The 19,509-nt window shown below is 45.5% G+C and overlaps 1 protein-coding gene across 2 annotated transcripts in view; it reads right to left on the bottom strand.

Moving 5' to 3' along the window:
* LOC112451656 (hemicentin-1) overlaps nt 1-19,509 on the bottom strand; it is a 132,601-nt gene that overhangs the window by 6,455 nt on the left and 106,637 nt on the right. Inside the window, exon 1 of one of the 2 annotated variants that reach the window (XM_025011427.1) lies at nt 17,936-19,072. The exons of the other annotated variant lie outside the window; for it this stretch is intronic. Within the exon in view, the coding sequence (XP_024867195.1) occupies nt 17,936-18,008 (73 nt within the window). The 5' untranslated portion in view covers nt 18,009-19,072. Of the gene's footprint in view, nt 1-17,935; nt 19,073-19,509 lie in introns of those variants that run through there. 2 annotated transcript variants of the gene reach the window in all.

Raw genomic sequence — 19,509 nt, 5'->3', positions numbered from 1 at the left:
AAAAATTTTTTTATATTTTACAATTGTAAATGTGTATTTAACAGGACAAATAGTTGTTAAACGTCTCCCATTTTCAAATAACGTTTGTTTCGTGTGCGTAAGTATTTATAAGTTGAAGTTTGATTGTTGTTATATCTTTACAGAGAGAAGAAATTAAAAAAAAAAATATCAGCATTCCAATGCTGTTTGTGCGTTCATAGCGAACACGGCGGAAACAACACGTCATTCCCATCCACTTCTCCATCGCATCGTTACGTTTGTTCAGTGAATATAAATGGCAAAAATTACCGAATATGAATTTTCGGTAATATTTCATATAAATTGAAAAAGGAGGCATACATAGAATTCAGTTTTAATTAAAAAATTTAATCATAATCGAGAGTGAGAATAACAACGTAAAATGAAAAGGATATTGTTTCAAGAGAACGTCATTGATAATTTAATTTATAATTATTTTATATAATAAATATTTAATGGTGCAATTAATCAATTTAAGATAAATCCATATTTCAAAAAAAGTTTTTGAATCAGTCGACGAAAAAATTAATCGAGCGAGAATATTTAAAATATTCTTGATATGTGTATCAGTAATTTTTGTACGTTACACAGACGGTTTTATCATTATAAAAATCGATTTTCACACATGACACAGCATCATGGTGTTTCGCTATCGTAACGTAACATCGAATGTCGACACAAATCATTGCGAAAATCGAATATCACAGCGCGCGGTGACGTTGAAAACTAATAGTGCCGCACTGTCGCGATCGCCAAACGTCGCGATATTTACGGTGGACTCTCTCTCTCTCTTTCTCTCTCTCCCTCTCTCTCTCTCTGTTTGGTCACCGTTGATCAAGATTAACTAAACACCCACTCTCAATCGTAATCGACGATTGTACGACGTAAAAAAAGAACGTACGGCGAAGTTTCAATGGGAGCAGGAAATGTTGTCTATTCGACTGCTCCCACAGAGGAGACTCGTGGTACTCAACAATGAAGCTTATGACGTACGTTGCGGCGTACGTCTTGTCACGGTTTCGTATATTCAAATGGAGAAACTCTATGAGTCTCAGTTGAGGTTCATCTGTACATCTGCCTGTCGGACTTACTCTACCCCATTCACCCACGAGCTTAGCTGGAATTTTCTACTTCGCCGTGAATATAAGAATGCAGTATATTCAATATATCAATGTTAATAATTGAGAACGAAATGGGAACCTTTGCAATATACGTATTCAGGAATTATTACGAAGTAACCGAAGGACAGATAAGTTTCGAGAAATGAAAATTTCTACAAGCAATCGCGAAATAAGGAGGCAGGATAACGAACGCAATCTTATTTTATCATTTTACTGTCGAGCGTAGGAGAGCGAGTAACGGGGATTTAAATTCTCTTCCGCGAATATCTCCGGAGACATATTTATATCAGATATTTCTTCGACGAAATCGCCGCTCTCTCAGTGAAATAAATCTCTTGACCTTTTATACGACTTCTCTCCGCGATGCGTGCGGTGCGGAACCTACTTCATCGTAGCGGCAACACTCGCGGAACACGCGTTCGCATTATACCGTATACTATCGGCCACGAGGCACCATCGAATGGTCGGAAGCGGCCACGTTTCTCGCGGCGAGCGTATCTCTCGTCATTGGGTCGCGTAACGGTAAAACCGCCGCGGTCGACTCGACTCGTCAACGCTATTGAGGATCGTCCTCTTCCGCCGCGCGCCATTTTGTGTTTGGAAATGTTGGAGCATCCTGCCGCCTCTCTTTCCAACTCGTATTTCGCGTCAGCGACGTTTATCTTTTCCCCTTTTCGATTTATTCGCCTACGAGCCATTTCATCCTCCGTTCATTCGTTCATTTTTTCACCTGTTCACCTATCCGTTCGTCCGTACGTCCGTCCGTCCGACAAATTCGCTCGTATATCCATTCTTCGTGATGTGCATTGTCCTATTAATTTGTCTCGATTTTCGCTCGCATCGTTTCCATGAAACTTTTCTTCCCCCTTTTCCCTTGCTGATGTTCACTTCGGTACGAATCTTTACTCGTGGCTTCCTCGAGAACGCGCCATTACGATATTACATTTTTAGGCGTGAATAAGTTCTGGCGATTTTTAACCGCGCTCGAAGCTTGAAAAATTTATAGCGAACAAACATCGCCAAAGTGATTCGAGATATAAAAGCATCTTTTCGAGTCTCGTATGTCTTGGGATACAAAATAAGGTAAAAATAAGATATAGTCTAAGTATTATTTACGCGGCAATAGAGATCACAAAGTATCAGATTATAACACTGAAAAGTGCAAATTTGTGTTTGATTCTTTTTCGCTTTGCATAGAAATAGAGTACCATTAAGCATCATTGGCACTGTATTAATATTGCAGCTTGAAATAATGTCCGTCTACTTTCGGAGTAGAACGTCACAGTTTCGATTATTAGCCAATAATGGATTATTATTAGAGCAGTATTGATCACTGAGGCAACGTTGAACCCGTTTAACGGTATCGGCAGTTTTTCCTTAGGTTTTTAAAAGTTGTGAAGGCTGAGGAAGAAAAATGAAAGAAGTTAGATGGGATATGAAAGATCAAGAGAGGAAGTTCTGCAAAATTTAATCATCTTTTGGATTTAACGTTGTTCTTTGAAAAATCAATGTGAAATCTAAAATATCGCGGCAAAAACCTCTCTGGACTGATATAAATGTCTAATGGCTGATGTTTGCGAAAAAATGAGACCTTTTTCGCGCGGCGGTCCAGATGGCAAAACTGGCTTTTTGTTTCTTTCCATATCGATGCTTTGCCAAGCTTTCCGGCAAAATTATGCCTTTATATATGATTTCAATATATCTCGTTTCTCTCCTCTCTCGTTCTCTCTCTTTCTCGCGAACGTCGCGTCGATATGTCGCAAGTGTCGCTGTGATTTGTCGTCGTAAGACGCTTTCAGAGCGACTTTAAACCGTTAACGTTGTGTGCTCCGCGAACGGAGTGAGTTATGTTGCCTGACAAAATCAACTTTCCTCGGCAGGTTATTCCGCTCTGTTCTACATTTTCCTCAAAGAGACTCTTACTTTTGCTTAAATCCATTTCTAAGTAAGTTTCGTCGAAAGTACCTGCTCGATTCTTTGCGTGCGCTACGCGTTGCGTGCACCGATTTCTTCGCGACAAGATACGGCCGTTTAAAAATGGCGCATTAATCTTTTTTTTTTACCGTATACAAGGATCGATCTAACAATAAGAAGTAGAGCAAGAACTTGCAAAGGCTGTCGACACTTTTACCATTCGTCACTTCTCGTGGTCGCGTTTATCGGCCTCTTCAATCGTTTATTCTCAAATCGGAACGTCTAACGTCATTAATATTAAATATCTGCGCGATTGAAACTCGCAATCGGAAATCTACCGGTGCATTTGGAATGATTGCGAGCGAAAATTTTGCAAATTTCTTATTCTTATATGAAAACCGTCAGCTTCCGGTCGCTTTAAATCTTCTTTAAATCGCTATTGATGCCTGTGACTGAAACTGGATAGATTTAAAATACACCGTAAATTCTGAGGTTTCTGCTTATGCCGCGATTATGCGTGCCGCGAGAAACGGGGTGGATGAAACCGGCGGCGCGGGCGGCGCCAACCCCTATAATATATCTTATTGTCGTACGCTTCTCTCACCCCCCTTCCTTTCCCCCGAGTCAGTCGCCGTCCCATCTTTATTCAGTCTCCCCGGAATCGCCTCTCTCGTTATCATCCCTTTGTAGTTTTACTCTGTGGCTTTCCGCCTTTTTGTCAATTGCGCGACAGCGGATCTAAATTAAGGTTTTGTCCCCCTTCCGTCTCCGTCCACACTAAAACTTTCTCCCATAATGAATGTTTAACCGCGAGGAACGCATGTTGCGCACGTCGATTCGCATAACGACGCGTTGTTCTCGTCGAAAGTATGACGAGCTATAACGCCAATGTATAGCGCATCCTATTCCTATGCGCGAGTATCACCTGCTGTATATTTCTATGTACAGCAATATTATCAACGTACTGCACGTACGTGCATCGCGAGCGCGTAGGAGATGCGCTTTTACGTAGCGACGGTTATGCAAACATAGGAGAATTATCTCGATATTTTCCCGTACGTCGAATATCGATGTCGAATAAATAATATCGCTGACGGAAATATTCTGATATTGCTCTGTCCCCCAAACATCAATATAATAGAGGACAATAGATACCAAACAACACAGTCGTGACGTTTTCTTTCAGAATGTGACGTCCTGCGCCGCCAGATGGTATTAAAGGACAGGGTTTAAAATTTTATCAATTCGACTGTAACGACGTTATAACGGCGTTATAACGAGTCATTCTATTAGTTCAGTTGTTACGGCGGCGGTACTTGTTATGATGCGTCATATCGCGCGACCGCGGCGCAGATTCTGCGCGACACAGAATTCGAGGAGTATTGCAAACAATTTGCGCGGCGCGTGACGCTCGGTGGCGGCGGCGGGACAACAAACTTTCGACAAATTAATGGCCCGATAGACGCAAAGCTATATCCCGGTAATCGATATTTATGGCTGCGTGCGCCGGCACAAATGAACAAAGCCGGCCGCGTATATCACCTGAGGACTGGGAGTAATTAAGACAGCGCGTAATGCATAACGGATAATTCGCGCGACATTCAGACGAGCGACGGCTCCGCCGTTTCCCAGTTTTCCCACCCCGTGACGAACGCCGTGCGTTTCTCTCCTTGTCAAAAACTTTACGTGTATAGTACACATTGCGTGGTCCGTGATTACCGTACGGTTCCTGAACCAGTAAACGCGGAATCGAAAAGAAAGGAGGAAGATGACAGTTATACCGTTTCCGTCCTCGCGATATATCTTTTTAATTGACCGCTTGTTGCTGAAGTCATTATCACGAAATGTCATCTACAGTTAAAAAGGCAAATACTCTTTCTCTTTCTCTCTCTCTCTCTCTTTCTTTTTCTATGGGTCTGAGACACCCTATATAGTGTGGCATAACGAGGTTACGCGCAATACGGACTTGCGTAAATACAGCTTAGTCATGCAGGCAGGTAACACACAACAATCGCGCCGATCTCTCGTAGGTGTTCGATCGTGTGCACACACGGCGCACACCTTTACTCTCCAGTGTGCCAATTGCGAAACTGTTAATACTGCATAATGCAAGATGTGGCGACATACAATGTGTCGTGTACGTAATAGATTTTTTCGGGAATCCCGTCCAGTTCACCGTAAGGAAATTGCTCCCCCCGTCCCGGGAGAGAATAATAATGAGACAGGAAAGAATTACGGTACAGATAAAAATTTTAATTTACGGATAGTTACGGAATTAACGAAAAAATGCGATACAGGAATGTTCGGATTATATTGACTGTTCTAAATCGCAGCGCTCGCATCTGCATTCATATATTCGGAATTAATTTCATTTTCAAGCGCTCCTGTAAAATTTGGCCGAAAAATGGAGCGGAGCGTATTTCGACTTTCGATGCTAAATTTCAAATTTAATTAATCTCGGAAGTAACATGCGGCATATTAGTTTGAAATCAGGCCGCACAGCCGAAAGTTCAGATGGGCTCGTCGACGTAATAGTCTGCGTGTAACATGAACATCTCTCTCGGTGGTTTCGAATACGTCAGCGGTGTATATGAATTTCCAAGACGCGCGTTGCGCCATTTTAAGACAACCGGCTCGATATTTGTCGCCGCGCAACACTTGTGCAATATTTAAAGAAGATACCAGGATTAGCCAATTGGCGTTAAGTAAAAGCGGTCGTGTGCATCGATCGGCTATCGTGGCAGCCTCTGGGCAGAGCTGCAATTTCGACGTGAAGGCAATTTCTGCGACGTGTTACTCCGGCGGACTGCGAAAAAGTTGTAGAAATCATTATCTCGTGGCAGGCGATAAAGGAAGCGATCTACAAGAACGCGCAGATAGAACTTCGGATAACGGACGTTTACGTGACTTACAGCGATCTTACGAGCGTTATACGCCCAGCTAGTGCGGAAAAAGGAAGAAGAAGAGTTTAATATCTTTCGTATTTAGCTTAAAGTACAATACAAGGGGAGAGAGAGAGAGAGAGAGAGAGCTTGCGCGCGTTGCGCGCTTTGTATTTTTCTCGGTCGGGTCTGCGCGCTTTTGTGCTCCTTGTAAGAATGAAATTACATTACAAGTTATATTGCCTCGCACTTATCTTATTATTGGTTTCTCGTGATATCGATAATTCGAATTGCGGATCGCTGGAGCCACTTAAATATAGAGCTACATTTTAGGGTTCATTTTCATTATAGTCGCGTTAAATCCTTTGTAAAGATTAGCTAGGAATTCCACGGATGACTTTACGCTTGAAATTTCGTTCGGTTCGCGCGCGTTCGGAACGCATTCTACTTGTCAACGGAAACTGTTCCACGTTCAAAATCTGCCTGTCCTGCCTGGTAGGAAGTGAAATTCAACACGTTGTCGAAGGAATGCCACGTGGTGTCGTGTTCCGAACGCAATTCTACTGTGATTTACTGTCGCCACGGTTAAAACCGTGGCGAATGTTGAAACGTTTCCTGCGTTGGAAGTTGCCGCACCAGAATTGGCTATAGAAAATCACGAGAAAGATGTTAAAAAAAAAAAAAATTCGATAATACTGACGCTGTTGTTCGACGCGATTAGTGCAGCGTTGATAACTCGACGTACGTTTTCACCTAGCTATATCGTAACGGCTAATTTTATTCGAATTGCATATTTTTGATATATTTTTGGTATTGAATAATTCATTGTATTTCCAAATTCGATAATTAGAAAAACGTCGACGCGAGCAAAACAAATACACATATCCCGAGACGCTTAATAGATCTGTGAAATATGACGATCGGAATGAAATTCCCTTTCGCCGTTTTCATTCCGTCCGACGCGACGCCCCGGTGAATTAACCATCGGAGTTTTAATATACTCTCTCGAACCCTTTCTAAATTTATCTTCTCAATGCCGCCCGGGAGCTCGCGCGAAAACGGGAGCGTCAGACTCCAGCGCGCGACCCGAAACGCCGCAGTTTGGTCGCAGTAAATCACGCGAAAAACAGACGGAGAGAGACGAAAACGTCTTTCGACGTTGGGTGGGAGCCTCGCGCGAAAACCGCGAAACGCTCGTGGAAGGTGGAAGCCGGCGCGGCGCGGTGCGGCGCGTTGCGCCGGCTTGCTCTCCCGGCGGTGCACCAATTAAGTTTCGCAACGCGAGAGGAAAGAAAAGACGCGCTCGAACGGAGCGTACGGAGGTACACGGAGACTTCGGCAATGCCGCGCGGTGCATTGCGCTAATAAGGAAACCGCGCGCGCCGCGCGGCATGATGTACGCTCGGCGGTACTGTTTTCCGGACAGATTTACGGTCGGGCGGACAAAAGATCGGGAACGGGGGACGACGACGACGACGACGACGGCAAGACGAGAGCCCGAGGAGGAGCAAGAAGATGAGAGTGTACGCCCCTCGACGCGTAAACTCGCTCTTGGATGCTATACCGTTACTCGCGACGAAGAGACAAAGGAGAGCCGGCGCTCCTCGCAAGATGTCGACGCGACTGTCAACGTGTCTTCTCCCGGTCGCCGTGCAATCGACGTAATCTATATACGTGTCTTCTCTAAAGTGAGAAAAGATGTTTCGTCACTTTGCGCGACTTTACACCTGAGCTTACATTACGCGAGCACGAGCGCGCGTAAAAAGTGCTCGGAGTCGTCGAGGAATGTTTTCTCCCCTTTTTAAATTTGTTTTCGCCGTCAACTTCGTGGGAGAAAAAAAATGTATACAAATCAACTGTATACGCGCGCGATTTTCGTGTCAGACGTTACTGCACGATGAGAGACATGCGTTTTGCGGGAAAAAGTTAAAAATGCATGAAATATCGTAAATATAAACAGTTTTTAACCGCATAATACGGATACCGATAAAAGGAGAAAGAGAGAGAGAAAGAGAGAGAGAGAGAGAAATACCGTAGAATAATTACTTCGTGCATCTCACTATATTTACACAGGGATTCCCTTAACCCGTATTCGCGCTTGAAAATCTCGAGCGCGCGTTCGTCGCGGCGAAGTTACTCGAAATTCTCACAGTCATTTCTCGCACCGATGGAAACCACCGTCGGTCGTTGCGGGGGCCAGGGATCACGATGAATTTTCCGCTAGGAATATTATTCTCGCCTGCAGGCGGACCGGCGCGACAGTACGATACCACGAGGAGCGCAAACACAATGAATCGATCGATGACGACGCGATTCAGGGACTTTCGAATACTTAACGAATACGCGGAATATCCGGACTGCGTCGGATACGTACGCCCGGGATGTGTTTGAATAAGCGACGGAAGGTATAATAAGAGTCAGGGTAAACAAATTAGCGTTATCGCCGCGATCGGGAATGACGAATTATACGGTTTGGAGAAGTGGGGAGAAGAGAGGGGGGGCGACCTTTTGCCTAACGCGATATACCTCACACGCTACCGTCTAGAAAATTATCGCCCAGCGAATCTGTCACACAAAACGGCAATCGCGTTGCACGGTTTGCTCATTGCGTTAATTGCATTAAATCATTATTGGATATTTGGGCGGAAAGGCGAGGGGCGTGTAAACCGCAAACCAAAAATATGTACACTAATTCGGTAATGCCTGGTTATTAGATAATAATTCCCAGCAGTAATATGCAGTAATGCAAATTAACAGCGGCGATTATAGTTTTCAAGCGATTTCTATGACACGGATAGTTTGTCATACGGATATTATTTGGTATCGATCTTCGAGTTATTTGCGAAGGTGATGATAAATGTTGAAAATACAACCTTTTATATATGAGCATTTGGTAATTAATCGCGTCGATCTGGATGATTCTTATCTTCAATTCCTTATATAATCCGCGACCGTATTACCTCGGTTAAAGGAAAAATCGAAGACCTCGTTGTTAATCTCAGAATCGCGGGGGGGGGGGGCATTCTGCGGAATGTCTCTTACGCAACACCCTGTAAATTCTGTAAACCTCATTAACGCGCGACGGTTTTGTCGGAGCTGATACATTCGCGATAAATCGCGGGGCGAGTCGAGCGCCGGCAACAACGAGCGTAATCGCGAAGCGAGGAAAGTCGAGCGCGCGGGTCGTGCGATCTCGATCAGCGATTACGCCGGTTTAAGCTCGTTTACGTACGCAGGGGGCGATAAGCGATTGCCCGGGCGGGCACGGCAATTTTTTCGCATTAATATGCCCGCTAATGAATGCACGCGATATATACTTTTTTATCCAAGACGTCGCCTCTCGCATGCGGCACGCGACGACGGATTAATGTCGTTGCCTCGCCGCCGCGCCGGTACGGTTGCGCGTCTGTGTGCCCACGGCGCGATCCGCTCCAGATTAATACTACTATACTCTCGTCGCTCGTTCCTGAATCCTTACGTTTCGGCGGTTTATGCGGCCCTCCATAAATCAGTTCGCCACGGTACTTTGGACCGCAGCCGATACGGGGATCGTTAACGATTAGGCTTAATCTTGCGCGAGCTGTGCTGCCGCCGGACGTATCGTGTACGGTATGTTCGTATATATTTATATTATATAGAAACTTAAATTTTTTAATGGAATTTTTCGCTTCTTCTCGCGGAATATTATAAGTCGGTAGAAATAAAGTTTAGCATAAAAGTTTTTAATTTTCTTTTCTTAGAAGTGCAGGAAGACTGGGGCATAAAATAATTGGATTTTAAGTCGCGCTTCTCTCTCGCGAACTTTCCGTGTGTATTTCGGAGCAGGAAAAAAATGACTTGTACAAATATGTGCCCTTCATAATGCGATCTATATAATATATTTTACTCACACAACATGTTTATGAGAAACATGTTTTTCTGCGTAGGATACAAATATTAAATTATTTTGATACAATTATCGCGGCATCAATATTATATTCTTTTCAACTGAACACAATAATAAATTAAATGAATAAACCAACTGCCGCGTCGATCGTCGCCTCGAAAATGCAGTGCGTGATACACGATGCAGGATGCGTGTCGCAACATCCTGCAGTATTAATCGCGAAACGTGCCGATCGGCCTCTAATGCGAGGCCAAAGAGCCGCGAAACGAGCACGAACGAACAAACGTCAGCGTTGCGCGTAGTAAATACCTCGCGAGGTATATGTTACTCATCGATATTATCGACGCCACTGGCAGAAATCGTTTTGTTTGTATGTACCAGGGCTTCTCAAACACTCACCTCGGAAATCCATGTCACTTAGCATTCTGAAAAGATCTCAACGTACGAACATAGGCCGGTATTCATAGTCAAATCTTGTATAAGATCGTCTTAAGTTCATCTTTAGGTATTCCGTAGCCAACAAAACGAGTACAGCATCTATAACGATAACCTTAAAGATAAACTTAAGACGATCTTAAATACAAGAGCTGACTATGAATACCGGCCTTATAAATACTTTTTTATTCATCGATCGACCTACGTGTTGTCACCGCACAGCGAAATTTTACGAAAAAACTATGTTAATGAGAAGCATGAGACAAAATCTGCATTAGTTGTTTCTGCATTAAAGTCAACGGACCGTATGGGAGATTAAATTTATTTTTAATCGAACGGCATTAGATCGCTCGAGCAACGCTTTCCTTTATCTTGAGCTTTTGTTTAAAAAGCCAGTGTACGCGGAAGCGATACAGAATCGAAACAGGAACAAAGAGAAAGATATCGAAATTCTCGTTGCAGTTTCGCAGCCTTTTCCGTGTTATGTCACGTGACCGTGCCTTTAGGTGTTTCCTCGCGCGGAAAATATATATAGGGAATTTCCTTCGTGCGACTGTCGTTCGTCGGAAAAGTAAACTTTTCGCTCCGCGTAATACCGCAGCCTCTGTACAATTTCGCGGCAGTGCCTCCCACAGACAGGTGACTCGCACATATTCATCCCATATCGCCGAGAGGCGCGTGCCGCTAATGGATTTTAGTTATTTAGAAAACTCGGTTTATAAGACCGGGGGTTTATACACTGCCGCTTGTTTGCACGGACGACCGCAACGACGAGTAGAAAAGTTTACGTGACCCGATGCCGATTCGACCGCCTCCGGCGCGGTGCGTTAATGCACGGGGTTCTCCAAAGGTGCCTCCGCGGTATTAACGAATATCTTCTCGCGCCCGTTTCTTTCCTTTGCACTCTATATTCCTTCCCGAAGCAATAAATGTCGAGAGTTTCGACCGTACAGTGCATTAAATGAAATTATAGTCAATCTAAAAACTGCAGGTGCTATGCGTGGCTGCATAGCATCAGATAACACATTGTTACAAATTCGTATCCTTTCGCCACGCAAAGTTTATTGTGTGTTTGCACGATAGGATGCTCCATATGTGAATAAACGCTGGGATAAATTATATTGTTTATTTCATGATTGTAAAATGAATGTAAAATAATTATAAGAACGTGAAGAATTCATGTCGCTGAAATATTGAAACGGGGGTATTATATGTGATGCTATATATATATGATATGGAAGTGATATGATAGCGCAGTATGAAATTAAAACTACATTGTATTACGTGCATTATACGCTACGAGGTATATAGGGCGGATCTATATTTTATGGCGGAAAATCTAATAGAATCTTGAAATATATTGTGCACAATTTATTTATACGTTCCACGAATTCCTAGTTGTTGTCACCATCGCTTTCGACTTTAAACGCGATAGCAGTGTGCTTAACGACTTTCGGAATCGACATTTCATGATAGAGTTTTTAATTTTTTACATTCATCATCAAACTAGTATGGCGACCATAAAAATGCATGCACTTATTTCACCAGACCAATTAATGATTAAATATCTCGTTGACTAGCACCAAATTACTTTTCTGTCAAAACAACACTCGCTCGAAGAACTCGTGTATTTAAAGCACTCATCATTTGTTTATCAGAGTAAAATCCATTATGTGAAAGCTTTATATTTAACAGTTTGCCGAAAGAGTGTCCTTTAAATCCCGGTCTTGCTCGGGAAAAAGCAGTGATATCCCGTGACCTGCAATCAATCTCTGCGCCCTTTTGACGTGTGCGCGTTTGCTTTCGCGACACCCTGTACGTGCCCACGCCCAGCAGCGCCTGTGAACACGACATAACAAAGCGAAACGCTTAATGTCCACGGCGCGGCAATAACAATACGTCGCTGCGCGCGTGCGTGCGCGCGCGCACGGCCAGCAGCCGAACCTTATTTTACCGCGCGTCGAATATCATCGCCGTAGGCATTCCTGCACCGCGTGCGGCCGCGCGATATTGGCTCTCATACGTCCGGGCAATATGACGATGAGAGTCGCAGAGTCATAACGCATGCGAAAAACGCGCGTACCCCTTTCGACGAAAGCAACACAGCGACCAAACATAAGCCCTCTTGCTCTCACTCCCTCATGCTTTTGAAGCTTTAAACGCGATATACCAGCACGCTCATCGGCTTTCGGGATCGACAGACCATCCACCAGATGGTAATATAAAGCAAGACGTATAGAGTGTCATAAAGCGAGTCGCCTGCTTTCTATTAATCATAGATGCTACAAGCTATTTCGGGGATATGGATTAACGATTTTTTATGAACACTTTATATCTGGAAAAAAAGACGAGAGAGAAAGAGGAGGATTTTGTAGATAAATAATCGGAGAAAGACAGCTTTTTTTTTTTAAATTAAATGTTAAAATTTTACCGCACATTTGAGCTGGTCGAGTGTCCGGTTCTGACGTTTAATTTAATTTTGAAAAATTTGTGATTGCGTGCGCGACAAAGAGTTTGGATTTAATATATCCAATTTGTTAAAGTACCCCGTGCTCCGCGCGGAAAATGCGAGCTTTCCAGCAGCGCGCTCCGGTACGCATCGTATGACAAAGACACGCTTTTTTTCCTCGCTGCTGCGGGAAGTAACGCAGATGTTGAATAGCCTACTCAATACCGCGGTACCCGACCTTTGCGATATCTTCTCGTGCGAAACGTACGGTGAAAGTTGGGAAAACTGCCTCACCTCCGAAGTTACGGCCGTTTTCTCCCGTGTCGGCCTGGCCAGTAGCTATCGGATGTACGCGCGTGATGTGCGAAACGATTTGAAAACGGGTCGGTTAGAGGATATTTCTCTCTCTCTTTTTTTTTTTCGCATCGCGCAACAGTCTCGGCCCCCGGGCGCGGACGAAATAATGCTCCGTACGTGCGTGCGCGTTTACCTCCGACAAATACGCCTCTCGCCCGACGTCCATTCCGTTTCCTGCCTTTCTTCCGTCCGGTAATATAAAGAATTAATTCCACCGCCGTTTCTCCGTTTTCGAGGTACGGGCAACGCTGCGGGGGCCGGCCGTTGTATCGGTGTAGACCCGCTACACAAGTAGAAAATATTTGACTGTCGGTGGCGCGGGATCAGGTAGATTACGTGAAACTGCAGCGGTACGAAAGCGGACGGAATACCGAAAATCCACGATGAATAATACGGAAAGCTGCGTATAACGATAGCCACCGGCGTCTTCACCGCAGCATTGGCTTAATCATGTAACGATCGCCATCGGTTATCGTTCCTAATCCTGATTGAGCGAAACCGTTCGTCTTCTTCGTATTACGAACCCACGTGCGAATTAAAAGAAGAACGGAAGAACCATTAATTTTAACTGCTACATCAAGGTGAAAAAGGACGTGATTCGTCGTAATTTTCATTTTTATATTCACCGTTAAAAATCTTCCTCGAGAGATTATCTTCGAATTAAAATTCCATTAAAGTGAAATCTAGCTGCGGGCACCTCTCCACTCTCCAGGGGGTCGGAAATAAAGATAGATAAAGCGCAATAAAGGGACGATATTATACGCATAATCGCTGCGTACGGAAATAATTTTTGATCCAGCCGCCTTGCCGTTCGCGGGCGAACATAACTCAGGGTTACTTCTGCGATGACAAGAAATAAGGGGTCGTTTACAAAAGCCATTAATCGCTTACGTTTCGCGCCCGCGCGGAGGAGAGAAGAGGTACGTCGGCACCCTCCTGTGTGCCATTAACACCGAGACGCTCGTAATCTTCTTTTCGTAATGCAACAACGGAGAGGTAACGGCGCTCTCGCACCTGCGTTGTAAGCGCGCGCGCGCGCGTGTAAAGAAATGCGCGCCGCAGAAAAGCGTCGTCGAAATTTATCGAGTGGACAGACAGCTTAGAAGCTCGGCGGGGGTAAAGCAGCGGCAATAAGAGCAGGAAATTTATTAGGTCTGCCGCAAAGACGTCGATCGATTACTCGGTGCCACGGTTGCTTTAAATAAACGCTTGTCGCCCGTAAATGTCCGCCGATCTGCCAGTAACTGACTCTCTTCAAATACCTCTTTCCCAGGGCCTTTTTTCCTCCTTAATTAACTAGCGTAATACCCGGCAAGACATTTATCTGATAAACTCTTCTCTGTCTCTCTTTCCCTTTCCATGGCGCTACTTTTAAAGTACCTTAGATGTTATTTTGTAGACACTTGTGCAAACCAGCCTGCGTGACCGACGCGATTAAATCTATCGTATTTCAGACGAAACGCAGGTAAACGTACTCGAAACGCAACGTTCTCCCTCCCCCTTTCACTTAAACGTATCACCGGTGTTAAGAAGGAGCATCGCGATTTCCAATCCCGGCTACCATCCCCCGCCGATTAGCGGTTAATTACTTTCCGATAATTCCGCGGTGCGATAATGTTTGGCTCGAATCGCGGGATCTTCGTGGGAAGCGGCCGTTCGCGCGGGGAACGACTATTAGAAAACGCGGCGCGTCGTTAGTGCAGCGGCGGCGCGACCCTCCGAGGGCCGATGAGCCCTCGGAGTCGATCCAAGAGTGCCCACCACCCTCGATCTTTGTTGTCGGCTACAACGGGTGCAACAACGTAATCGGCCGTAACTGCGCCGCGCTTCGACGCAACGCCCCCGCACCTAATTATGCTACTCTCCGCCTTTCTAATTAAAGCTCTGTGTGCACCCACGCGAACTGTATCCCCGGTTGCGCGGTCGTGGCAAAAGGGATACTGTAGTTCGATTGTTTGCATATCCGACCAAACACTTTGAGGCGAACGCAAATCGGAGTCCTAGCCCGCGGCTCTGTTACGTTGTGATTTGACCCGAGAAAAAGTTTATCCGCGAGTGGGGCACGACGCGTAACCTTGGGCGTATGCAAATTATCTCTTTCCCTCTCTCTCTTTCTTTCTCTCCCCTCTTTTCTTCACGTTTACAACGTTGCGAGTTCTCTCACCGCGCGCACGATGAGCCGAGTGGCGAGAGAGAACCGAAACGCCGAGAGGCGAGAGCCGAGTGGCGAGAGCGATTAAAGCGGAAACCGGCGGCTGTTTAGGTTTGCCGCGTTTGACATGCCACAAAGGGCCGATCTGTGTAACATCATCTTACATCGGTGCACGGCAAAGGTGCATCTGCATTTCTGGCACCCACGAGCGTTGTATTCGCGAGTATAAACTTTCCGTTCTCCGCCCCGCTCGTGACGTTTAATCGCCCGTAGGATTAAACCTTAAGCAGGATTCTCTGTACTTAACGTTTCTTTCGAGTTTTTTTTTTTACATTTTTTGATCATTGCGGAAACAATTAATTGGCATCTAGATTTAATCTCGCGAAGTGGCCTACATGCGGCTTTCATATATACTTGAGTCTGAATAAAGTGAAACTGGCTGAGAAAGCAGCTTAGCTAGGTCCCAAAGGAGGGAAAATACATGTCCGAGCGCGACCGATGTCCGAGAGTTTAAGAACATTGATGCAATATTAACATGCGATTTTGCACCGCTACATAATATCGATGAAGACACAGGTTAAAGGTAACGTTTCAAAGATTTATCAGCGAGGACATTTAATCCTGTCAAAAGTGTGCAACTTCACATTTACGAAAATAAGATGAGCTCGAAAGGAAATAAAAATAGCGAAAGTAGATAACTCGACATCATACAATTTTCTGCTTGTCACTTTAATAACAATACACAGTAAAAAAACGTGTGTACATAGCGGTCCATATGTTAAAATTTTCTTGTGTCACCAAGATTTGATTATTATTTCAATGTAAAGTAACATACAACAGCTATGTTATTTTTTTCTTAATATTTTCATGTGTTACATTTATGTAAACGTGATAACTTGACACTTTACATATGTCATTTAGAAATTAAATATTATTTTAAATTTTTTAAATACAGTTACTTTAAAAAATCAACACGTCTTAAAGTGATTTTAACACATAAACAAAAGTTAAACGTAAATTTTCAAATAATCGTAAACTTTGACATACAAAATAATTAAATTTACTAAAATTAAATGTTTCTATTACACATAACTTAAGTAAAATCTGTAAAATAATTAATATCATGTGTTAATATAACTTGAAAAATAAAGTCAAAAGAACAAATATAAAGGTAAAGTATAGTGTCAATTAATTAACATTTCTAATTCAACAAGTAACACATGAGAATGAGTCATTTTAACTTAAAATTTTAAGTGGACTTTCTGATAGGACATGTAAAAAATGTTAAAATTGCGTTTTATTTTTTACTGTGTTAGGTGTACTACGTCGATAAAATCTTCGACTAAATCTTTACGTTGTTGAAGATAAATTATTATTATTCTCAAGTCGCGTCATTCCTGATAAAGACTCGCCGCGGCCATTGCTGATGCTGCTTGGTAGCGCGTTTCCGAAGCAGTCTTCCATGAAACTACTTGCTGTTGGAGATCGGCAGCGTGACCGCATACCCGCGACTCGTCCTTGGATTACAAATTTTTCCATCCACTTTTATAACACGGCCGAGATATTTGAGAATTCGTCGAGCGGTCGACGGGAATCTTTCTTTGATCGTCAATTCGGCTGGAATGAGGCTGTGCTCGTGCGGCGGGCGATCTAGATTATCTCCGAGAGTCGCCTGCGGCACTCCGTGTTTCCAGAATGTCGATTTTACGTTGATTTTACGTCGATCTTACAATCTAAATGTCTATATCCCAGCCGCGCGTAGAAAGGCAAGAAGTAGTGAAAACTTTGTAAAAAGCGTGTCCTTTTGTTCTCGACGACATTTCTGTCGCGCCGTATACGTTTCCTAATCGATTTCACGACCGTGGTTATAGCGCATCGTCAGATTTCTTTCACGCAGTCCTCTCCCCCCTCGGTTAACGATTTGAAGATATACTCCGTGCTACTTCGGCTACAACCCTTCGCTCATGATTTTTATATATCTAGCCTATTCCCTTTCGCGCGGTTCTACACCACTTCGCTCTTGTCTCCATCGATTGCGAGACCGAAGTTGGTGCTAGTTTCGTTGGTGCATAGCTTTCAATAGCGACAAGGGAATTCCCGATATCTTCCGTAATTTCCGTTAGAAAGACTGATGTCGTCGGCATAGCTTATAAGTTTGCGCCCTAATCGCCCCTTCTTCACCCTATCGATATGTTCTCGAGCACTTTAACGCGGTCCTCGGATACGTTCCCGTCTACATATCGGACAAAGCTGAAGAGTCATGCGATCTGTCTAAGAATGATAGCGTTTCGCTTTAAGCAACCCGAGAGGAAATGTCGAAGGTGCAGCGCATCTCGATGCAACAAAGCATCGGGTGGCCCCCGGGCCCCGACGACGCGACGTTGTCTCGATGCACATGCGGCGTGCATGTTGTACAATCCGCAAGCCCACGCAATCCATACGAATCCGGTTTCATTCCTCGACAACCACCTCTCGTCGTCCTCCCGCAAAACGTGTTGCGCCGCGCGCCGCAGAATCATCAATTTATCCGATATTTATATGGGAAGCGGCGCGGCGCCGACCGACCGACCGACCGACTCGGCCGAACCCGCGAACGCCTGAATCGTTCATTAATTAACTTCCCCCCCTCCCCCGTGTGCGCGTTTCGACGGAATTAGTTTTTAATCATAGCCGTCCGCGCGCGTTCGTTAGGAGAGCCTCGTTTTCGCGGCGGATACTCACCGGTGCAGAGCAGCAATAGGTTCATTATCGCGATCCGCGTGCGGCGGCTGATGATCCTCGGCTTTCTATCCATGGCTATACCCCGGAGAGAGAGGCGGAGTTCACGGAGTAACTTCACACGCGCGCGCGGAGATAATAATTTTCACCTTGTGTTTTTCTTCTCGCCGGCACTCTTGACCGTTCGCACGAGAAACGCCTGTACTCCGGAAAAGAACCACACGTTGATCAAAATCGGAGCAACAAACGCACCTGTCAATAATTGATCACGTATTTTCTCTCTTTTTTTTTTATCACGCAGCCTCCTCCACCTTCATTTCCTCCTCACAGGCCTGCGACACCACACGCGCGCACATCCGAATGACGTTCACCGCGAAAATGTCGCGACGGCGACGGCGACGGTGACGGCGGGGGCGGGCACGGGCGCGCACGCCGCATCATTTCTCTCACTCACGTCGAGTTCACCCGCTCTTTTTCTTTTCCCTCGTCGGTCGCTACCGTCCGCGACTGTTGTCCGTCGTTCGCGAGCGGGTACACGCCGGTGACACGACCGGCGGCAGCCTTACGCGAGCGTTGACGCTGCAGACGCGGCCCGACGATGCATCAGGCGAAAGAAGACACGGCGACGCGCTCCTCGCGGCCGATTCGCGCGCGATCATCGCTCAACTGCGCGCACGGGGGTGAAACTCCATTCCCGCACGCGGGGGGCGATGTGAATGGTGTGTGTGTGTGTTATGCGATACGCCGCGCCGTACGTATATACGTGGACCCGCGTGCACCTGACGGTATTAATGGCTTTCTGCGGTCGGAGATTTAAATCGGGATTCTCCGGAACCCCCTCCTCCTCTCCTCGCCTCCTCCTCCTTCTGCTCCTCTTCCTCCTCTTCGTTCCTTAACCGAAGATGGTTCTCCGTCGAGCGAAATTATTTTTCCCTCTGTTTTTTTTTTCCTCTCGTTCCACTGCGGAAAACCGTCCGGCGACGAGGCGAACCGACCGAGTTTCCTTTCGCGAGCCCCCTTCGGATGGGAAACGAGGGGGGATAACCCCGTAAGTAAAAGCAGCTTGGCGCGAGGCTGAAACTGGGAAACTGTCGCGCGTCCGTCGACACCGCCAGTGCGTTTCTCGACAGTCGCACGGCAACTGAGCCTGTGATCTCATCGCGCCTTTTGCTACCCCCACCTCGGCATCTTCGCCCCCTCTCCACAGAACACTCGTGCCGCCACGCATAGTGTGCCGCGTCGTGCTACAACCGTCCGTGGCGGCCGGAGTGCAACGGCGTCGGCGAAGGCGGTGGTGGTAACCGGCCAGAGCCGGATGCACACCTGCAGGTGCAAGAGGCGCTAACTCGAGGCTCGTCCAGCTCGAGAGAGAGCCTCTCGCTTACCGCGCGGCCCCCTCAATTTGACGGGGGAATTTCGACGAAATCGTGATTCTCTCCCCCCGATGGCGTTCCGACGTGCGGCGATGAAAGCGGAAATTAGAAGCGGACGAGCAAGAGCGACGTTTCTATCGTGACTTATTTCTAAGGCCCCATTGTTATTTAGTATTCCGTAGCGTTTTAATCTCGTTATGACAT

The sequence above is a fragment of the Temnothorax curvispinosus genome, unplaced genomic scaffold, assembly GCF_003070985.1.
Source record: "Temnothorax curvispinosus isolate PA1 unplaced genomic scaffold, ASM307098v1 QBEX01000258.1, whole genome shotgun sequence".
Lineage (NCBI taxonomy): Eukaryota > Metazoa > Arthropoda > Insecta > Hymenoptera > Formicidae > Temnothorax > Temnothorax curvispinosus.
Note: the sequence above shows the minus strand (reverse complement) of the source record. Positions and strands in the feature narration are given on the sequence as shown.